Raw genomic sequence first — 21,104 nt, 5'->3', positions numbered from 1 at the left:
TCCTTGAGTTAACTTTGTCTAGAATTTATCTGCAGTGCCTAGAATGGGTCCTGGGACATAATAATGTTTAGTGAGTGTGGTCAGGGAATTTAGAGTGGTTAGGCATTGCTGGAGAGTTGGGGGTAGAAGGAAGGCAGAGGGTGGGGCTAGAAAGAGAGAATATCTGGGTCACAAGCCTTATGGCCTTGCTAAAGAGCCTAGGTTTACAGGGGCTAGAGTGCCTCTAAAGGATCTAAGTCGGGGAGTAATTGGAGAGATTCATGTTTTAGAAACGTTAGGTAAAAAGCAGGGTAGAACTAGATTGAGTGGTGGGGGTGTGTGAGATCAATCAGGGAGAATATTTCACAAATGTGTGCAAGAGCTCATGTGAGAGACAATGAAGGCCCAAATTATGGGAATGGAAAGTTTAAATTTCAGAGATGTTTGGAAGGGGAAAAAGATCAATACTTGCTAATTGATCAGTTTGGGGAATGATGATTTTAGTGCCTAGATTGATAGCGAGTCAGCAACTAAAATTGAGACTAAAGCAGGAGATGTGTTTGGGTACAGAGTTAATGCTGAGTCTGCCCGGGTCATGCTGAGATGGGCCTCTAGGCAGAAGGGTCCAGGCTGGGGTCTCAAGTGGGCATGAGGTCAGATGGCAGAACCATGAGTGAAATTTCCTAGGACAGGTGGAAAGTAGGTTATTGCAGGTAGGGAGGGGAAAAGATGACCAAGAGTAGAATACCAGAATTTATAGGGAGGGCAAAGCAAAGGGATCCAGTGATAAAGGCAGGAAAGGAACAGATAATCAGACTTAGGAAAAAATAGGGGCATAGAAGTAAGTCTGGGCTCCCCAAAACCACTTTCACTAGAATGATTCACAAAACTAAGAAAAACTTAGAGTTATGGTTTATTATAGTGAAAGGATACAGATTAAAATCAGCAAAGGAAAAGGCACATAGTGTAGAGTCTAGGAGAGGCCAGTCACAAGCTTTCAGTTGTCCTTGTCCAGTGGAGACATACAGTCTGCTCTTAATTCATCCCAACAATGATGTTTGCCAATATGTACAGATATTGCCAGTCAGGGAAGCTCACCTGAGTCTTGGTGTGCAGGGTTGTTATTTGGGGTCAGTCGTGTAGACATGGAGTGAGTGCCCACATGGCTGACCTTAGTTACTCAGTCCCCAACCCCTCCAGAGGTCCAGCTTATACAGCATGACACAAGGCTCCCACCATAAATTACTTTGTTAATGTAAACTATCTGGTGTGGCCCGAGGTCCTAGATGTATATAAAACAGTCTTATCAGGCACAGTGTTCCAAAGGCTTAGAGATTATATCCCAGGACTTGGTGAAGTTTCTTTGGAATGTGCAAGACTTGAATACCCCAAACCTGCTGAGTTAACCTTTCACTGCACAGAAGCCAAGGGTAAAGAGTATTTCAAGAAGGAAGGGGTTTGTATAGTCAGTTGCTAGGGAGAGAGCAATTAAGGCAAGAACTGAAAAATCTTCAGTCAGTTTAGCAACTTGTATATCACTGATGACCTTAACAATAGCAATTTGAATTGAATTGTCAGGGCAAAAGCCAGACTGCACACCTGTTGAATGAGTGGAGTTAAGGAATGGATTGCAAATATTGAGGCAATTCCTTGGGAACCTTTGAAGGGACGGGGAAACTTGAGCAGGATTTAGAATGGGACTAGGATTGCCAGATAAAATATAGTATGGTCAGTTAAATTTGAATTTCAGATAAGTAGTGAATAATGTTTTGTAAAATACATGTAAAATTGGCTATTTTAAACAAAGTGTACAATTCAGTGATATTTAGTACATTGATAGTGTTGTGTAGCCAGTCATCACTATCTACCTGCAGAACAGTTTCTTCACCCCCAAAGGAAACTCCATACGCATTAAGCAGTCACCCCACATTTCCCCCTTCCTCAGACCCTGTCCACTAATCTGCTTTGTCTCTATGGATTTGCATATATGGATATTTCATATAAATGAAATTGTACAATATGCAGCTTTCTGTGTCTGACTTCTACTTAGCATAATATTTTCAAGGTTCATCCATGTTATAGCATTTACTAGTACTTCATTCTTTTTTATGGCCAAAAAATACTCCATTTCATATATATACAATATCTTATTTATCCACTCATCAGTTGATGGACATCGGGTTGTTTTCACATTTTAGCTATTATGAATAGTGCTGCTGTGGACACTCATATACAAATTTTTGTTTGAACACCTGTTTTCAGTACTTTTGGGTATATACCTAGGAGTGAAATTGCTGGGTCATGTATTAATTCTACGTTTAACTTATTGAGGAGCCACCATACTTCCGCAGTGGCTATACCATTTTACATTCCTACCAGAAAGTACTAGGGTTCCAATTTCTCCACATCTTTTTTTTGTTTTGTTTTTGGTTTTTTGTTTTTGTGGTACGCGGGCCTCTCACTGTTGTGGCCTCTCCCGTTGCGGAGCACAGGCTCCAGATGCACAGGCTCAGCGGCCATGGCTCACGGGCCCAGCCGCTCCGCGGCCTGTGGGATCCTCCCGGACCAGGACACGAACCCGCGTCCCCTGCATCGGCAGGCGGACTCTCAACCACCACACCACCAGGGAAGCCCTCTCCACATCTTTGCTGTTTTAAAAAAAATAGCCATCCTAGTGGATGTGAAGTGATATCCCATTGTGGTTTTGATTTGCATTTCCCTAGTGACTGATGATGTTTAGTAGCTTTTCAATCTTAATATCAAGTATTCCAACCCATGAACACAGGATGTCTTTCCATTTACTTAGCTCTTTAATTTCTTTCCTTTTTTTTTAAAAAAAAATTATTTATTTATTTAGGTTGCGTTGGGTCTTCGTTGCTGTGCACGGGCTTTCTCTCTAGTTGTGGCGAGTGGGGTTCTACATTGCGGTGCGCGGGCTTCTCATGGCGGTGGCTTCTCTTGTTGCAGAGCACGGGCTCTAGGCTCGCGGGCTTCAGTAGCTGTGCAACGCGGGCTCTAGAGTGCAGGCTCAGTAGTTGTGACGCATGGGCTTAGTTGCTCCACAGCATGTGGGATCTTCCCGGACCAGGGCTCGAACGCGTGTCCCCTGCATTGGCAGGTGGATTCTTAACCACTGCGCCACCAGGGAAGTCCAGTCTTTAATTTCTTTCAACAACATTTTGTAGTTTTCAGTGTGTAAGTTTTGTACCTTCTCAGTTAAATTTATTCCTAAGTATTTTATTCTTTTTGATGCTATTGTAGATGGAATTTTCTTAATTTCCTTTATGAATTGCTCATTGCTAGTGTATAGAAATACAACTGATTTACCCTGCACCTTTGCTCAATTCTTTTATTAGCTCTTGTAAGTTTTGTGTATGTATATATGTATATTCGTTAGGATTTTCTATATATGGGATCATGTCATCTGTGTATAGAGATAGTTTTACTTCTTCCTTTCCACTTTGGATACTTTTTAATTTCATTTTCTTCCCTAATTGCTCTGGCTAGAACTTCTAGACAAAGTTGAATCGTAGTGGTGAAAGCAGGCATCCTCGTCTTGTTCTGGATCTTAGGGGGAATGCTTTTAGTCTTTACCACTGAGTATGATATTAGCTGTGGATTTTTTGTAAATGTCCTTTATTGTGTTGAGGAAGTTCCTTTCTATTCGTAGTTTGCTGAATGTGCAATAAATAATTTTTTAGTGTAAGTATGTCCCAAGTAGTACATGGAACATTCTTATACTAAACAAACAACCAAAAAAAATCCATTGTTTATCCAAATTTCAGATTTAAGTGGGCATTTAAAATTTTTATTTGCTAAATTGACAACCCTAAGAAAGACAAGGCTGGGTTCTTTTGAGGTGGCTGATGGGGGCAAAAGAGACTTGAATTGTTGTTTACATGTTGAGGAAAGAGTCCAATAGTCAGAGATAAGTTGAAGATTCAAGAGAGAGGCAAGAACAGATGGAATAAGGCCCTGGAGGAGAAGGACAGAGTTAGGGTCAGGTTTGTATGTGAGGAGCTTGGTTGCCTTACCTGGGTTCTCATATAACTTTTCTGACACTGCTATTAAGGTACCGAGTAAATGGTATTAGAACCCTTCCCCATCTGTGCCTTGTTTTGATCGTGTGAGTTTCTTAAGAGTAAAAACTGTGTCCACTTGTGCCTAGCAGAGTATCTTGCACATATTAAGCTCTTGAAGGGTGAATTGGCTCCAGGTGTATAACATTGCAAGCTTCTTTTGGGCCTACACCTGGGTTCTGGTCTTCCTGCTTCCCTCTCATCTGTGGGTGACTATGTGGGATAGGCTGGGACAGCTGTCTTTCATTTTAACCAGCTATAAAAAAATGCACACAAGTCAGATTTTTTACTTGGATGGACCAGTAACTCAATTTAGAAATTATAAGAAGTATTGTACTTCTTTAAAAGCTGAAATGCCCAATTTATGAAATTGCTCAGTGCCTTGGTATTCCACCTACTCTTTGATGCTAAATGCTTTTCTCTTATTTGACAGGTAATCTTTTTTTTTTATTCTGTAACCTGTTTGAGCCTAGTCTTTAAAATATGTGCATCTGCCAGAATTACTTTCCATTACATTTTCATGAGACTCAAAAATCAGCTTGTATAACTCAGCTATGGCAACTTCTTTGTAAGCCAAAGGAAGATGGATGCACATGTGTCCAGAAAGTGTCATGGTCACCTTATTCTCTTCTAAGTTATCCCTCCACACTTCCCCACCTCTAGGTTCTGAGTCATCAGCAACAAAAAGGTTTGCTTGGCTGCTTTAAGCTCCAAGGAAGCACAGACAGAAACCTTCCAGATAGGATGTCCCAGTTTGCTTGGGACTTTCCTGGTTTTAGCGCTGAAAGTTCCACATTCTGAAAAAAACCCTCAGTCCTGGGTATACCATATTGTTGGTCACCCTACCTCTGGGTCCCTTCTTAGTCCTTCCCTTGCATTTTCCCTTCCTCAGCCTGGTACAGGGAGGCAGAGGAGAAAGGTCTGTCTCCGTGTGGACATCCAGTCCCATAGGGGCTGTCAGCTGCAAGAAATACTCCAGAGCATGTATCTGGAGCCTCATTCTTCTTCCTCTTTTTTAAATATATTTATTTATTTATTTATTTTTGGCTGCGCCCAGGTTTTCTCTAGTTTTGGCGAGCGGGGGCTACTCTTCGTTGCAGTGCACAGGCTTCTCATTGCGGTGGCTTCTCTTGTTGTGGAGCATGGGCTCTAGGCCCACAGGCTTCAGTAGTTGTGGCATACGGGCTCTAGAGAGCAGGCTCAGTAGTTGTGTTGCATGGGCTTAGTTGCTCCGCAGTATCTGGGATTTTCCTGGACTAGGGCTTGAACCCATGTCCCCAGCATTAGCAGGTGGATTCTTAACCACTGCGCCACCAGGGAAGTCCCTCAAGTTTGTTTCTTATAGTGTGGGTAGTGGAATTAAACTGGAGTCTTCAGTTGAGGAGCTTAGATCTGGGTGAGGAACTTTAAGACTTCTGTGGTAGTAGAGTATTTGGATTTATAAAGGACAGTACAAGGGATCCTTGTGATGGAACTGTTCTGTATCTTGACTTTGGTACACACAAAGTGATTACATAAATCTGTGCATAGAATAAAATTGCACAGAACTTAATAAACAGGCAGACACAAATGAGTACGTGTAAAACTGGTGAAATCTGAGTAGGATCAGTAGATCCTATCATTGTCAGATTCCTGGTAGTAATGTTGCACTATAACTATGCCTTTCCAGCCCTGCTTTCTCCAGCTAAGTGGCATATTCAGCATTTCCTGGATTGGCCTCACGTTGTCCTGTTTCTGTGCCTTGAGTCTTACTGGTCCTTCTCCCTAGTGCTCTTCCTATTTTGTTCCTGTTCTTGTCTCTTGGCTCCTATAGTCAAGCACATATTGTACGGTTTACCACTAGTATGTGGTATCTGTCCTTCAAAGTTGTCCGTGAGGTCAGACATGTGTCTTAGTTGTCTCTAGTTCAAACGTTACTCCTGTGAATTCTTCCCTGACTTCTGGGTATACCTTTGGCCAATGTTTTCAGTCTTTTTCATCAAAAGCCACAGTACATTTTATATTGAACCTAGTATATATTTGTTATATGTATTTGTATAAAACTGAAACAAAAGTCTCCTGAAATAATGCACTATGTGCACTTTGGTATTTTGTACTTTTTTAGTTCATATTTCTTTTCTTCAACCTATAACTTGATTTTAAAACAACAAATTGAAAAACATTGATTAGACCATCCTTCCCTACTCTTAATGTCATCTGTGAAAAGCTCTGTTACAAACCTTTGTATTCCATAATCACTGTTGGAAGGAAGTTTGTAATGCTTCAAGACTTGAGGACAGGACCGTGTTATTTAACTTTTTTTCCCCACAAAAAGACTTATAGAGAATATTTACTGCAGCTTTTTTTCATAGTAAAAAAATTAAAAATATAAGTAATAGGTCAATGGGGAAATAAACTGTGTTTTAGTCATACAGTGGAATACTATGAAGAAGTTAAAATGAACAAACTAGATATACACATTTCAACATGAAAAAACTTAAAATAATAATGCTTAATAGAAAAGCATGTTGCAAGATAATACACGGTAAATTATCATTAAGGTACATTAATGAGACATGAACATGGCAAAATGTTAGCATTTGCTAAATCTAGGTGGTGGGTAGAAGAATGTCTACTATGTTATATTCTTTACCTTTTTATCTAAAATATTTTGTAATAAAAAATCTTTGTAATGAAAATTGATATCTGCTTATAAATATTTATTATCTTACTATCTTATAAGGCCATATTGTCTGGCTTCAAGCTGCTTCTCTGAACTGCAGGGCACTTTAGCCATGGTCTGTTGTCCCCAGCTTATACTCAGACACGGTCTCTCTTGTACTTAGATGCCAAATTTGGATAAGGAGTCTATAATTTGTAAGTATTCACTGGAGAGTGTTTGCAGTGAATTCAGGTAGCTTGGCTATTTCCTAGGCAGAGCTAAGGAGGCCGTCTTCCTGGATGAGACTGTTTGCATTTTCATATGGTGAGCCATTCTTTTTTTTCTGTGTTAAGCATTAAGGCAGGAAATACTTGCCTTAAAAGATCAGGAGTGTTGGAACAAGAGAGAGGAAAAGATCATGCACAGACCTCAGTGGCAACTGGAGTCGTGTAGAATCCTACAGTGTTTGGACATCACTATTTCCTAAAGAAACAGATACCATGATTTGTAAGATTTTCTTTAAAGGATCTGCTACTCTAATCCTGTAATGGCACAGTCACTTGTTTCAGTTTGCTCTCCAGTCCTAATTTGTTTTCAGTCACTTCTTCCCCAATCATTATTATTATTATTATTATTATTTTATTATTATTAGACTATTTAAGAGTAGTTTTAGGCTTACAGGAAAATTGATCAAATAATACAGAGAGTACCCATATACATCCTCTCCCTTGCATACAGTTTTCCTATTATTAACATCTTGCATTAATGTGGTATATCTATTATAATTGGAAGCCAATATTGATATATTATTTTTATCTGACATCCATAGTTTACATTAAGGTTTATTCTTTGTGTTGTACAGTTCTGTGGATTTTCACATGTAGAATCAACAAATAATGCCATGTATTACAGTATCATACAGAATAGTTTCACCACCTGACCATTTCATTTTTATCTCCACTCCAGTTCCTAGCATAGGGCTTGTAAATGTAACATGAATGTGCAGTGTTATCTCATCTAAAATTAAATGTGACCAATCAAATTCAGTAGAGTTTGAAAAACATTTAAAGAACAATCTTCCACAACCAACTAGAGCCTATCTTAGGAATAAAAAGATGGCTTAAAATTGGAAAATTTGGGACTTCCCTGGTGGCACAGTGGTTAAGAATCTTCCTACCAATGTAGGGGACACAGGTTCGATCCCTGGTCCGGGAAGATCCCACATGGCGCGGAGCAACTAAGCCCATGCACCACAACTACTGAGCCTGCACTCTAGAGCCCACGAGCCACAACTACTGAGCCCCCGTGCCACAACTACTGAAACCCACACACCTAGAGCCCGAGCTCCAAAACAAGAGAAGCCACCGCAATGAGAAGCCCGCGCACTGCAACGAAGAGTAGCCCCTGCTCGTCTCAACTAGAGAAAGCCTGCGCACAGCAACGAATACCCAACGCAGCCAAAAATAAATAAATTTATTTATTTTAAAAAATTGGAAAATGTGTTATATCTCAATCTGTCAAATAAGAAAAATAATAAAACTCAATATATAGAGACAATCAGAATTCAAAGCATATCCCTGATTTTCAAAAACCTATGAAAATCAGAGTGCTTTATTAACATAGAAAGAATATTTCAGTCTAACAATCAGCATTATGTTCAAAGATGAAACACTAGAGGTGTTTTCTAATGGGAACAAAACAAGCATGGCAACTCTAATATTATTTTATATAATTCTGGCAGTTCTAGCTAATATAGTAAGATGAGAGACAAATAAGAGTTACCATTTTAAGAAAGAGGCTCTCATTATTATTGAGATTGTAGAACCTCCTGCCCCCCCAAGTCCCTGAAACTTTGTTAAAATCAATGAGCTCAATAGGATAACTGAGGGACTTCCCTGGTAGTCCAATGGTTAAGACTCCTCACTTCCACTGCAGGGGATCCAGGTTCGATCCCTGGTTGGGGAACTGAGATCCCTTGAGCTGCGTGGCACAGCCAAAAAAAAAAAAAAGTAATCAAAAGCTTTTACCAACATGTAGAATCAACATGAATGCAGACTTCTACAAATGTGGACTGTCAGGGGCTTCCCTGGTGGCGCAGTGGTTGAGAGTCCGCCTGCCAATGCAGGGGACGCGGGTTTGTGCCCCGGTCTGGGAAGATTCCCACATGCCGCGGAGCGGCTGGGCCCGTGAGCCATGGCCGCTGAGCCTGCGCGTCCAGAGCCTGTGCTCCGCAACGGGAGAGGCCACAACAGTGAGAGGCCCGCGTACCGCCAAAAAAAAAAAAAAAAAAAAAAATGTGGACTGTCAGATATATTAGCATTTCTGAATACCACAGTGATGTGGATTTCAGAAGTGAATACTTCTTGTTAAAGACCTGAAGTAAAGTATGATCTTCCTGTGGTTGACATGGAAGTTCCCTTCCTAGAAAATTCAGCATGTGTTAAAATCATGTTAAAAACTATTCTGTGTTTATATGTAAAACTGACATAGGGGCTAGGCTGAGATAATAAACATTCACAGGTCTCATGGCAGATCTTCACTGTGCAGAAACTACTCACTAAAATGTTGCAGGATGCCCAACATGCCTGGCCTCTGCAAGTGGCACTTACTGAGCACGACAATACCAAGACCCCAGAGGGTGGCCCTGTCGCTATTGGGAGTTTTTCATGGCCTTGTCTGTTAGATGGAAAAGCATAGATGGCTGGCTGGCCTCATTCAAGGAGTTCAAATCCATTGGAGAGGCTTACCACTGGGAGGGATGTTTCTAGTGCCTTCCCCACTTCTCTACAGAGAAAGACGAAGGCTGTTGGACATTAGTCTTTTTCTTTCAGTTTTATTGAGCTATAACTGACATATAACATTGTGTAAGTTTAAGGTGTACAATATAATGATTTAATATATGTATATATTGTGAAATGATTACCATAATAAGCTTAGTTAACATCTATCACCTCACATAGTTACTTCTTTTTTTTTTTTTTTGTCTTGTGATGAGAACTTTTAAGGTCTGTTCTCTTAGGAGCTTTCAAATGTACAATACAGTGTTAACTGTAGTCACCATGTTGTATATTACATCCCCAGAACTTATTTATCTTAACTAGAAGTTTGTACCTATTAACCACCTTCATCCATTTCCCTTACCCTGCTTATTAGTCATCAAAATGACTACAGTTGACCCTTGAACAGCACCGGTTTGAACTATGCAGATCCACTCACATGTGGATTTTTTTCCACTAAATACATACGACAGTACCACACAATTTGAGGTTGGTTGAATTCACTTATGTGGAAACAATACAGAGGGCAGACTATAAAGATAAACGTGGATTTTCAACACCTGTGTGGAGGGTCAGTGCCCTTAAACCCTGTGTTGTTCAAGGGTCAGATGTGCTTGTTTTAATTTATTTATTTTTGGCTGCATTGGGTCTTCATTGCTGCCCGCAGGCTCTCTCTAGTTGCGGTGAGCAGGGTCTACTCTTCATTGCAGCACGTGGGCTTCTTATTGCAGTGGCGTCTCTTGTTGCAGAGCACAGGCTGTAGGCATGCAGGCTTAGTTGTTCCACGACATGTGGGATCTTCCCAGACCAGGGATCGAACCCATGTCCCCTGCATTGGCAGGCAGATTCTTAACCACTGTGCTACCAGGGAAGTCCCGAGGGTCAGCTGTATTTGGATTAGATGTTCTTTTATATATTTTTGTTTGTTTGTTTATTTATTTAATTTTGGCTGTGTTGGGTCTTCATTGCTGCGTGCGGGCTTTCTCTAGTTGCAGTGAGTGGGGGCTACTCTTCCTTGCGGTGTGTGGACTTCTCATCTCGGTGGCTTCTCTTGTTGCAGAGCACAGGCTCTAGGTGCGCGGGCTTCAGTAGTTGTAGCACGTGGGCTCAGTAGTTGTGGCTCGCAGGCTCTAGAGCGCAGGCTCAGTAGTTGTGGCACACGGGCTTAGTTGCTCCACGGCATGTGGCATCTTCCCGGATCAGGGCTCAAACCCATGTCCCCTGCATTGGCAGGTGGACTCTTAACCACTGCACCACCAGGGAAGCTCCTAGATGTTCTTTTAAGGTGCTTTTCAACTCTAAGATTTTCTACTTCTCAATAACGACATTTTTGATTCTTCTAATTGTTTTCGTGTTAATAAGAAAACATAATTGCATTAACAAGTGTTAAATGACAATGATGCATAGCACCACTATGATTATTTTCTGTGACCCTTTTCATTCTAAACCTTCTGGCTAAGTAGTCCTCTTTTTTCTTTGAGCTCATCCACTTTTGACCCTCTCTTTCCTGTGGGGATCCCCCTGCAGAGCTGATAGGCCCTTGCCTCCACTGGGGCTTTAGAACAGCTGTCATCCAGAGAACCAAACTACACAGTCTGCAAAAGAAATCTGCTTTGTAATTTTTCAGTGACTAATTTCCCAGTATCCCATATAGTATACAAAAAGAGTGAGTATAGACCATGAGAATGTGTGTGTGTTAAAGTTTTATTGTTATCCTGTTTGATTCTCATCTCTTTTTTTTTTAACATCTTTATTGGAGTATAATTGCTTTACAATGGTATGTTAGTTTCTGCTTTATAACAAAGTGAATCAGCTATACATATACATATATCCCCATATCTCTTACCTCTTGCGTCTCCCTCCCTCCCACCCTCCCTATCCCACCCCTCTAGGTGGTCACAAAGCACCAAGCTGATCTTATGAATCAACTCCTAAAAGTTTAGATTTGAATTTTAACTTGTCTAATACCAAGTTTTATTTTTTCATTTAAGGCTATTTCTGATGCTTGGAAGCCATCCTTTCAGCCGTAAGGATGGTAATAAATCTTTGCCTCCCACAGTTCAGACCAAGAATTTACTGCAACAAGGTAAACAAAACAAGTATATACACATAAATAAATATATGACATCTATTTTTCATGTTTTTCCCCATTTCCTGCCTTGTGTATGTAGACTTAATTCAGGCTTAATGTGCTTTCACCCTCATTGTTTTAGAGTCTACCAGATGATATTTAGGTAAGCGTGGGTCAGACTGCACCTCTAGAGTCAGACAGCACCATTACAAGCTGAGTTGTGACTCATTTTCTGGAGGGTTCTCTTCCCTTTGACAGTAAATTTTAATTTCACTCAAGGTCAAAGTGAAGGTAGGAATTCTCTCTCTTAGTTAGTTCTTGCTAACTTCTCATGCTAGAAATAATGGCTTATATTTGTTATATGGATTCCTTGTTCTTTATTATTTGAATTAAGCTGCCTCCCCTTTTGTACAAAGCTGGATATCTTCCACAGCCCAGAGCAGGGAGTAAGGAAACTCCAAGGGGAGAATTGAACTTCTTCCCCAATTTGGAATTTCTGCACACAGCACATTATTTCAGGTTCCCAGATTGTTAAGCTGACTCCTTCAGACAAGGATATCTTAAAATTTCCATTGGTTATAACAAGTATTGGAAACATTAAAAGGGAGAAAGGAAAAAGCTACTCACAATCCCACCCCTAGTACATTCACTGTTTTAAATTTCCCATAGTCTTTTGTGGTCCTTGTCTCTGTGCAACCTTTTCTTTCCAAGTTTCATCATTCATAGATTTACAAGAAGTTCCTTTGTTATGCCTTCCTAGGGAAACTCTTATAATTGATCAAGTCCAAATACAAAATTGAGAATTTCAGTGAACATCTTTATTTTTCCCTAAATCTGTACATTTTCATCCTCTGAATTTAAAAGCAAAAAAAACCACCAAAAACTCAAAAACAATCCAAAAAACACTTGTAAATCTGCCCCCCTTTCACAGACATGTTATTTTGAAGGGATTTTTTGTTGGTTAGGCAGAGTTGTATTGCTCATTTTTTAAGGATGGGCAGTATTTGGGGACACAGTGGCCCTCAGCCTTTGACCTGATCTTGGATGCCTGCCAAAAAAAAAGAAAAGAAAACCCCAGGAAAATTTGATGTAATAGAGGAAATTTCAAATGAGGAACTTCAGATTTTCTTTAAAGAGTTTTCTTAGAAGTGACAAGTTGTTGAAAACGAGTTGTCTTCATTTGGATCTCGTCAAATCAATGTGTCTCATTTTTGTCATTAAATCTAGATATCAGCTGATGGTTATGAAGTAGAAAATCTCATCTCTGAAGACCTCACAAAGAGAAGTCATGGTTTTAGGACAGAGTATTTCATTAAGCCACCAGTCTATGTGACAGTTTCCTTTCCCTTCAATGTGGAAATCTGTAGGATTAACATAGACCTCACAGCTGGGGGAGGCCAGAATGTCACTGGCCTGGAAATGTATACATCTGCCTTGTCCAGCAGAGTGTCTTGGAATACCCCCGAGTGCCAGACCCCAGGCCCAGATGAGCCATCCATTCCGGAGAAAGAAGCGTTCACTTTGGTGGGCAAAGTCTTGTTGAAAAACCAGAGCCAAGTGGTGTTTAGCCACAGGGGCTTCAAAGCCAGGCCACCTTTTGGCCCGATGGAAGCCACACTTCCCTCCCCTGCTGTTGTGGCCCAGGAGCTCTGGAATAAAGGGGCTCTTTCTCTTAGTCATGTGGCCCATCTCAAGATTTGTATCACCCATGTGACAGGCAGTGGTATCCCTTGTATCAAGCGGTTGGAAGTATGGGGTCAGCCAGCCAAAACCTGCTCTCAGGAGGTGATAGACAGTGTTTTGCTGGTTGCCTCAGAGAGCCTCCCTCAGGACTTGTCTCTACAGGCCCCAGCCTTGCCCATGGAGAGTGACTGTGATCCTGGGGGCCAGTCTGAGGGCCAGCAGGCCCCCTCCAGCCTCCTGGAGCTGGCTGAGGTAATTCGGGATGTACCTGAAGAGTTCCTGGATCCCATCACCCTGGAGATCATGCCTTACCCCATGCTGCTGCCCTCAGGCAAGGTCATTGACCAGAGCACGCTGGAGAAGTGTAACCGTAGTGAAGCCACATGGGGCCGAGTGCCCAGTGACCCTTTCACAGGAGTAGCCTTTACTCCGCACTCCCAGCCCCTGCCTCACCCCTACTTGAAGGCCCGGATCGACCATTTCCTGCTCCAGCACTCCATCCCTGGCTGCCACCTGCTTGGGAGAGCACAGACTGCATTGGCAGTGACCCCTTCTTCCATTGCTCTGCCCTCTCAGAAAAGGAAGATGGAGCAGGGTGAACATGCCCCAGACAGTAGCCTTGGCTTAAATGCTTCCTGTTTTTCTACCACAAGCCTTCTGGTCTCACCCACTACCTCAGAGCACACTGCTAAGAAAATGAAAGCTGCCAGTGAGCTCATGGATTGTTCAACAGGTAATCCCTCGTTTTATGTCCAAGCCCGTCGTCATCTCTCCTCCTCCCGGGTGACACTTGGCACTTGCCCTTTGTTTTATGCTTTGCTGGCTTAAATTACACCAAAACTTACTGGCTTAAAGAACCACACATTTATTATCTTACAGCTTCTCTGGTCACGAATCTAGGCATTGCTTAGCTGGATTGTCTGCTTTAGGGTCTTCCAAGGCTGCTATCAAAGTGTTGGCAGGGCTGCGGCCATCTCAAGCCTTGACTGGGGAAGGATTCACTTCAAAGGTCACTCGTGATTGTTGCAGGATTCAGTTCCTTGCTGAATTGTTGCACTGGGGGCTTCACTTCCCTTTTGTCTGGTGGCTGGATTCTACCCTCAATTCCTTGCCATATGGGCCTCTCAGGGGCAGCACACAACATGGTAGCTGTGTACACCAGCATGTGCAAACAAGTGGAAGTCAGTCTTGTAGAACCTAATCACAGAGTGACATCCCATCACTTTTATTGTATTCTGTAAGAAGCAAGTTACTAAGTTCAGGTGGGGTTCATTGGGGGCCATTTCAGACACTCTCCCACACCATTGATTCCTATTTTATTCAATGTATTTACCCAAGATTGGTGGTTGGATTTTGTCTAATGCCTTTTCAATATCAGTAGAGATGATATTATGATTTTTCATCCTTAGATCTTTTAATACAGTAAAGTACATTAATAGGCTTCTTAATATTGAACCACTGTTATATTCCTGCAAGAAACTCCATTTGGTCATGCTGCTTTTAGTGTACTGCTTAATTCTGTTTGCTAGTGTTTTTATTTAGGATTTTTGTCTTCATTAATGAGATTGGACTGCAGTTGTGTGTGTGTGTGTGTGTGTGTGTTGTGTGTGTGTGTACAAGTACACATCATCTGTCAGGTTTTGGTATCAATGATTTGCTCCATAAGAAGAATTAGGAAATTTTCCTTTTCTAAACTCTGGAACAATTTAGTAGTATTGGAATAATTTACTCTTCCTTCCTTCCTTCCTTCCTTCCTTCCTTCCTTCCTTCCTTCCTTCCTTCCTTCCTTCCTTCTTCTATTTCCTTCCTCCCTCCCTCTTTCCTTCCCTCCCTTCCTCCCTCCCTCCCTTCCTTCCTTCCTTCCTTCCTATCTATCTGTCTGTCTATCTATCTATTTATCTGTCTGTGCCGGGTCTTAGTTGCGGCATGCAGGATCTTTGTTGCTGAGTGCGAGATCTTCGTTGCGGCATGCGGGATCTTCTTTTTTTTTAGTTGCTGTGTGCGGGATCTTTTTTTCTTTTTAGTTGCGGCATGTGGGATCTAGTTCCCTGACCAGGGATCGGACCCGGGCCCCCTGCATTGGGAGCGTGGAGTCTTAACAACTGCACCACCAGGGAAGTCCCTCATTTACTCTTTACATGTTTGGTAGAATTCTCCTGTGATCGTCAGTGCTTGGTGCTTTTGGAGATAGCTCTTTGACAACTTTTTCTTTCTGCTTATAAAAACTAGTCTGTTTAGATTCTGTCATTCTTTTTTTTTAACATCTTTATTGGAGTATAATTGCTTTACAATGTTGTTAGTTTCTGCTGTATAACAAAGTGAATCAGCTATGTGTATACATATATCCCCATATCCCCTCCCTCTTGAGCCTCCCTCCCACCCTCCCTATCCCACCCCTCTAGGTCGTCAAAGAGCAGTGAGTTGATCTCCCTGTGCTATGCTGCAGCTTCCCACTAGCCATTCATTTTACATTTGGTAGTATATATATGTCAGTCCTACTCTCTCACTTCGTCCCAGCTTCCTCTTCCCTCCCGTGTCCTCAAGTCTGTTCTCTACGTCTGCATCTTTATTCCTGTCCTGCTACTAGGTTCATGAGTACCGTTTTTTTTAGATTCCATATATATGCGTTAGCATACGGAATTTGTTTTTCTCTTTCTGACTTACTTCACTCTGTATGACAGACGCTAGGTCCATCCACCTGTATCATTCTTTAAAGTTCCTCTCTTAGTCTAAAAGGCTTATGCAAACAGCACTTAAAGGTTACGTATGTATCTTCTCTGGCTTTGAGTGCAAATTTTAGTTAACAAGACCCCCAGAAACTCCTGGAAGCATCTGAGGTGCAGTGGGGCAAGATGAGGAGAAAGGTACTTAGACCTTGATGTTTGTGGAGGTCTCCAGTGGTGTTGGCCTTGACAGATTTGTTGGTGACACAGGACCACGCTGACCAGTGCTCCTTCAAGGCCTCAAGGTGATATCCTATGTCCTACATACTGTAGACCAAACATTCCACTCCCCGCTTTGGGGTACTTTTATGGTGCTACTTTGGGGAAGCCCTGCTATCAGGCAGATCTCTACGTCCTTTCTTCAGCAGCGGTCCCCATCTCCTGTTACCTTCACCCTCAGCCCATATCCAGAGAAGGCCCTATAGATAGTGGAGTGGGCAGAGTGAGGTCTTCATTATTCCACTCGATAATAACTGCTTTGCTTTACCTAGGAAGCAAGAGGACACGAACACCAAGGGAGTGCAGGCCAGTGGCCCTGCAGAGTTGAGGGGGCCCTAGCAGGGAGGAGATGGGGAAAGAGCAGACTAAGGCTGTTGGGGAGGGAATGGGGGCAGGGAGCAGGGGTACAAAACTGGGTGTTTACTTGCCCCAGTCATTTCCTTGGCGGGCAGGGAGGCCTTCAGAAAGTAGGGTACAGTTCTACAGGTGAGCCAGGAGGTGGCCCAGGCCTGCCCAGCAATTTGTACAGGAGGAGAAAAGCTAGCGCAGAGCCCAGGAATCCTGAAAGCAGTGTGGGATGGGTAAGAACTGCCAGGGGCCCCAGGGCTTTAACTTCTGGTATCCTGTCATCACAGTCTATTAGTAGACATTAGGGAGGACCTTCTTTATGTTTGTGTCTGTTTGAAGTTAGAAGTACCATTTGTGGTTCTCAGAGGACTTTGTGTTTTGGTCTTCGCTTTTGCCAAACCTCTGGATATTGTGGTCTGTGCGTCTCTCAACAGGTCCAGTATCCCATGAGCAAAAGCTGTCGCAAAGCTTGGAAATTGCCTTGACGTCAACCCTTGGCTCCATGCCCTCCTTCACAGCTCGGCTGACCAGGGGACAGCTCCAGCACCTCAGCACAAGAGGGAGCAATACTTCCTGGAGGCCAGACTCCAGCTCGGGTAAGAGGGGCCCTGTCTGTCTCCTCAGAGCCCTTGAACAGGATGCCGGGCCATGCCTCTGGGGCTCTGTGAACCTCTATGCCCAAGCTCCTTAGCTCCAACACCTAGGCCTTTACTTTTCCAGGGTGAGTTCAAGGGCTGCCTATGAAGTTTAACTCTTCACAAGAAAGTCATTCTTTAGTCAATTCTTAGTAATTCTGTGGCGTTGGGGATTGGTGTTTTTTGGTAAGATCTAATGTTAATTACTCTGTCCTGAGGACTTTTGTTTGTTTCTCCCTTTTTGCTTATTTTTCTTATGTAGTCTGTCTCTCATCTGACATCTGGGGTACTTTATGTAAATGTGGAGGGTGGTTTCTAGTTGAGTATGTCATCTTCATCCCTTCCTATTAACATTTTCACCAGTATCTTAGAACAGTGATAGCTTACTGAGCTAAGTTTTGCCTAAAATGAACCTGGGACCACAATGGATGATAGAATCGGTTAGGATACAAAGTGAGAGAATCTGGAGCATTTTTTACAAGATGAAATCTGGTGGGGCTAATGATAAGGTATACACTTGCTTCCTCCTGCCTGTCCAAAGTTAGTCTGTTCTCTTATTGCCTGGATCCCAGGCCATCTTACCTTTTCTGCCCTTGTCCCCTCCTCCCTGTCTCTCTGATTATGTTTCCATCCTAATCACTCCCAGAACCTGTCTTGTCCAGGTGACCAGCAATTTCCATGACCCCAAATTCGATGGACACTTACCCTCTCAGCAGCGTCTATTGTGGCTAACCAGCCTCTCCTTTCTGAAACACCTGTCTTGGCCTTCCGGATGTTTTGCTCTTTTTCTCCCCATTTTCAAGAGTCTCTCTTCAATTTCCTTTGCTGATTCTTCCTTCTCTTCCAGACTCTTGTCTTAGACCCTCTTCTCTATACTCTGTGTCACTCAAGTGAGAGCCCACTTGGCCTGTGACTGCCCATATTCACCTGTAGCTCCTTCGTCTCCTTGGAACTCAGACCCTGACCTCCCTTACAGCTTCTTGGTGCCTCTGTGTGGGAGATTCATGGATATCTTAAGTGAATTTCTAACTCAGAACTGCAGGCGCCTCCAAAGGTTTTTCCCCATAGCCCCCCATCATCCAGTCACTGGTAAAAAGCAAGCATCTTCTACCCTGTGGTCAAGCCTATAACATGGATGTCATCCTTGGTTTCTGTCAACATTCCTGACATTCTGTTCATCATCAAGTTTTGTTTACACTGCTCCAAAATAGATCTCAGGGATGTCCTCTCTGCTCCATTACTCTTGCTGCTACCCTGGCCCCAGCTCCTGCACTGCTCCCCCAGATTCCTGTAGCAGCCTCTGCTGCTCCTCCACAGTCACCCTTGCCTTGCCCATCCTCCTCACAGGAGCCAGAGGGATCTTTTTTTTTTTTTTTTGCGGTACGCGGGCCTCTCACTGTTGTGACCTCTCCTGTTGCGGAGCACAGGCTCCGGACGCGCGGGCTTAGCGGCCATGGCTCACGGGCCCAGCCGCTCTGCGGCATGTGGGATCCTCCCGGACCGGGGCACGAACCCGTGTCCCCTGCAGCGGCAGGCAGACTCTCAACCACTGCGCCACCAGGGAAGCCCAGAGAGGGATCTTTTTATGTAAGCCAGATCATGATACTCCACTTCTTAGAATCCTTCCAGGGTATCCCACTGAACTTGGAATAAAATATAAATTGCTGCCTGTGAGGTCCTACATGTTCCAGCCTGCTCCACCCTCCTCTGCCACTCTCTCACACATCACACCTTTGTTTTTTCTGTTTCTTTAATGGACCAGCCACTCTTTGTACTTGCTGTCCCTTTGACTCATGCATGGCTGGCTCCCTTTCATTCTTATGGCTCTTCACCCAAAAGGTCATCCTTGCCCTCTCCAGATGGGTGTGGACTGGGGGAGAAAGATCAGCCTCCCTAGGCCAGGGCCACGAGAGAAGGGCAGCAGGTATAGCTTGGGGAGGAGGGGTGGCAAGACCTGCCCGCTGTGGCCCTCATTCAGGAGGCTCTGTGGGAAGCATGAAGGAGAGAGCCTGCAGCACAAGAAAGGGATTGATGGGTCAGGAGGGGAACTGCTGGGCTACAGGCTAAAGAGACTCAGGTGCCAGGCTCAGCAGGCAGGTCTGCTACAGACAGACCTCAACCCTGCCCCTCTGGTGACCTCCATCCCCCCTTGACCTGCCCAACCTGGGTACCTCAGACCATTTTTTGCTTTTTCTTCTTGTCACATCTCACCTTTCTTGCAGTTTATCAAGGTTGTCAGGGTGAGCTTGTGCCTTGCTCTGACCTTGGCAGCCTATCCAGGGGAAAGTCCATCTTGCTGGGAGAGCAGCAGGAAGGGCCCAGTGCTGCCTAGCAGCCCTCAGAAGCCAGCTTTTCTTGAGCATTCATTGGAGCACCGAGATTTGATTATGGAGAGGAGGCTCCCCAGATTCTCAGGCTCTCTGGCATCCTCTCCTCCCAGATCAGTCAGAGGCGGCCTAGGGAGGGAGGAAGCCAGGCTGCTGAAGGGATGCAGGGTAGGGAAGCTTCTTGTCCTACTCCAGGCACATGCCCGCCTCCAGGATGGAGCCTGGACTGGGGGCAGCTTTTCCTAACCCTGGCCTATTTTCTTCCCTGATTCACCAGAGCAGCCTGGGAGCATCCTGGGCCCCGAATGCACATCCTGCAAAAGAGTGTTCTCTCCCTACTTCAAAAAGGAGCCCGTGTACCAGCTTCCCTGTGGCCATCTCCTGTGCCGGCCCTGCCTGGGTGAGAAGCAACGCTCCCTGCCCATGACATGCATAGCCTGCCAGCAGCCATTTGCCAGCCAGGACGTTCTGCGGGTTCACTTCTGAGTGACTGGCCTCAACCTGAGAAGACCCATCGCTGGGAGGAGCTGAGGAGGAGCGAGTGGGGGGTCAAAGCTCCTGGGGTCTGGCCAGGTCCCAGGCACAGGGGGGCCTCTGCTTTCTCGCGGGCTTTCCCTTTGTCTCCTCCCACAGCATAGCACATGGGCCTGTGGTGTGAGGGGTCAGGGAAGGGGCTCTCCACGCCTGCTCAAGTGGCAATAGGATAACAAAGCCATAGTTTGAGCTGGGAGGGATGGGGGAGATGTCCCTGCCCTCCTGTGCCTCCCTGCCAGCACCCCCCTGCCAGAACCCAGGGCCTGCTAGAGCCAGCCCCACCCTCTGAGGCCCCCCAGGTCGTCTGCACACACCCCTCAGCCTACAAGGTGGATGTGAATGTGGCTCGGGATCTCAGAGAGAGCCTCCACCTTCAGTGTCACCCAAAAGTGGAGCATGGCAAGGATCTGTGGAGTAAATGACTCAGCTCCTCTGACTGGCAAACCACTCCGAGCCTTAATAAAGCAATGGTTGACGTCCGCTGTGGGCTTCCTCTTGTCTGTGTCATCATACTCCTCTACCCTGCCTGCACCCACACAAAGTGGGACTGTCACAGGGCAGCCGTGAGCAGTCACTGCAACCCTGTCAGATTGTAATTTGGGTCAATGGCCTGAAGGGACAAGAAGTTGCATTTGCAGGTGCATCTGATGCATGAGGGTTTGCAGGTGGGTGTGCACGCCAGTTGGGAGGGTTGAGCAGCCCCCTAGGCTGGTGACAGCTTGCTTAGCTGCGTGTTGGCAGAGCTGCACTGCCTTCTGAGGGGAGAAGGTACCTTTTCTGCATGGGGCCTATTTCAGCAAAGATACTTGTGGATAGATTGCACTTTTTTTTCCCATTCAAAGTTTTGGAGTCCCAGAGGGAAAATATGTATTCCTACAACTGTTTACTGTATGGAGTAGATCCTAGTCATGGAAGAATATCCGTGAAAAAATACACTCTGCTATTCCCTGTTTCCTCTGAGCATGTTTGGGAAGGAGGAGCGCAGTGATGCTTCTTATTTTATTCTTGAGATTTCATCACAGCCACTGGTGGACAGGCTGTGGGGGTCCCTCAAGCCACTCAGGATACTGAGCCATCTGCTCTCCACT

The 21,104-nt window shown here is 44.2% G+C and overlaps 1 protein-coding gene across 3 annotated transcripts in view; it reads left to right on the top strand.

The window, feature by feature from the left end:
- Positions 1-20,496, top strand: part of UBOX5 (U-box domain containing 5) — a 32,928-nt gene extending 12,432 nt beyond the window's left edge. For 2 of the 3 annotated variants that reach the window (XM_060124930.1, XM_060124929.1), the window contains exons 2-5: positions 11,468-11,562; positions 12,775-13,963; positions 16,955-17,116; positions 19,760-20,496. In XM_060124930.1, coding sequence (XP_059980913.1) covers positions 11,509-11,562; positions 12,775-13,963; positions 16,955-17,116; positions 19,760-19,968 — 1,614 coding nt within the window. In that variant the 5' untranslated portion in view covers positions 11,468-11,508 and the 3' untranslated portion in view covers positions 19,969-20,496. The remainder of the gene's footprint in view (positions 1-11,467; positions 11,563-12,774; positions 13,964-16,954; positions 17,117-19,759) is intronic. The other variant, XM_060124931.1, reaches the window with a different exon arrangement.
- The last annotated feature ends 608 nt before the right edge of the window (positions 20,497-21,104 follow it).

The sequence above is a fragment of the Lagenorhynchus albirostris genome, chromosome 15 (assembly GCF_949774975.1).
Source record: "Lagenorhynchus albirostris chromosome 15, mLagAlb1.1, whole genome shotgun sequence".
NCBI classification, from domain to species: domain Eukaryota; kingdom Metazoa; phylum Chordata; class Mammalia; order Artiodactyla; family Delphinidae; genus Lagenorhynchus; species Lagenorhynchus albirostris.
The sequence above is the reverse complement of the archived record's forward strand: the minus strand, read 5'-3'. Positions and strand labels throughout refer to the sequence as shown.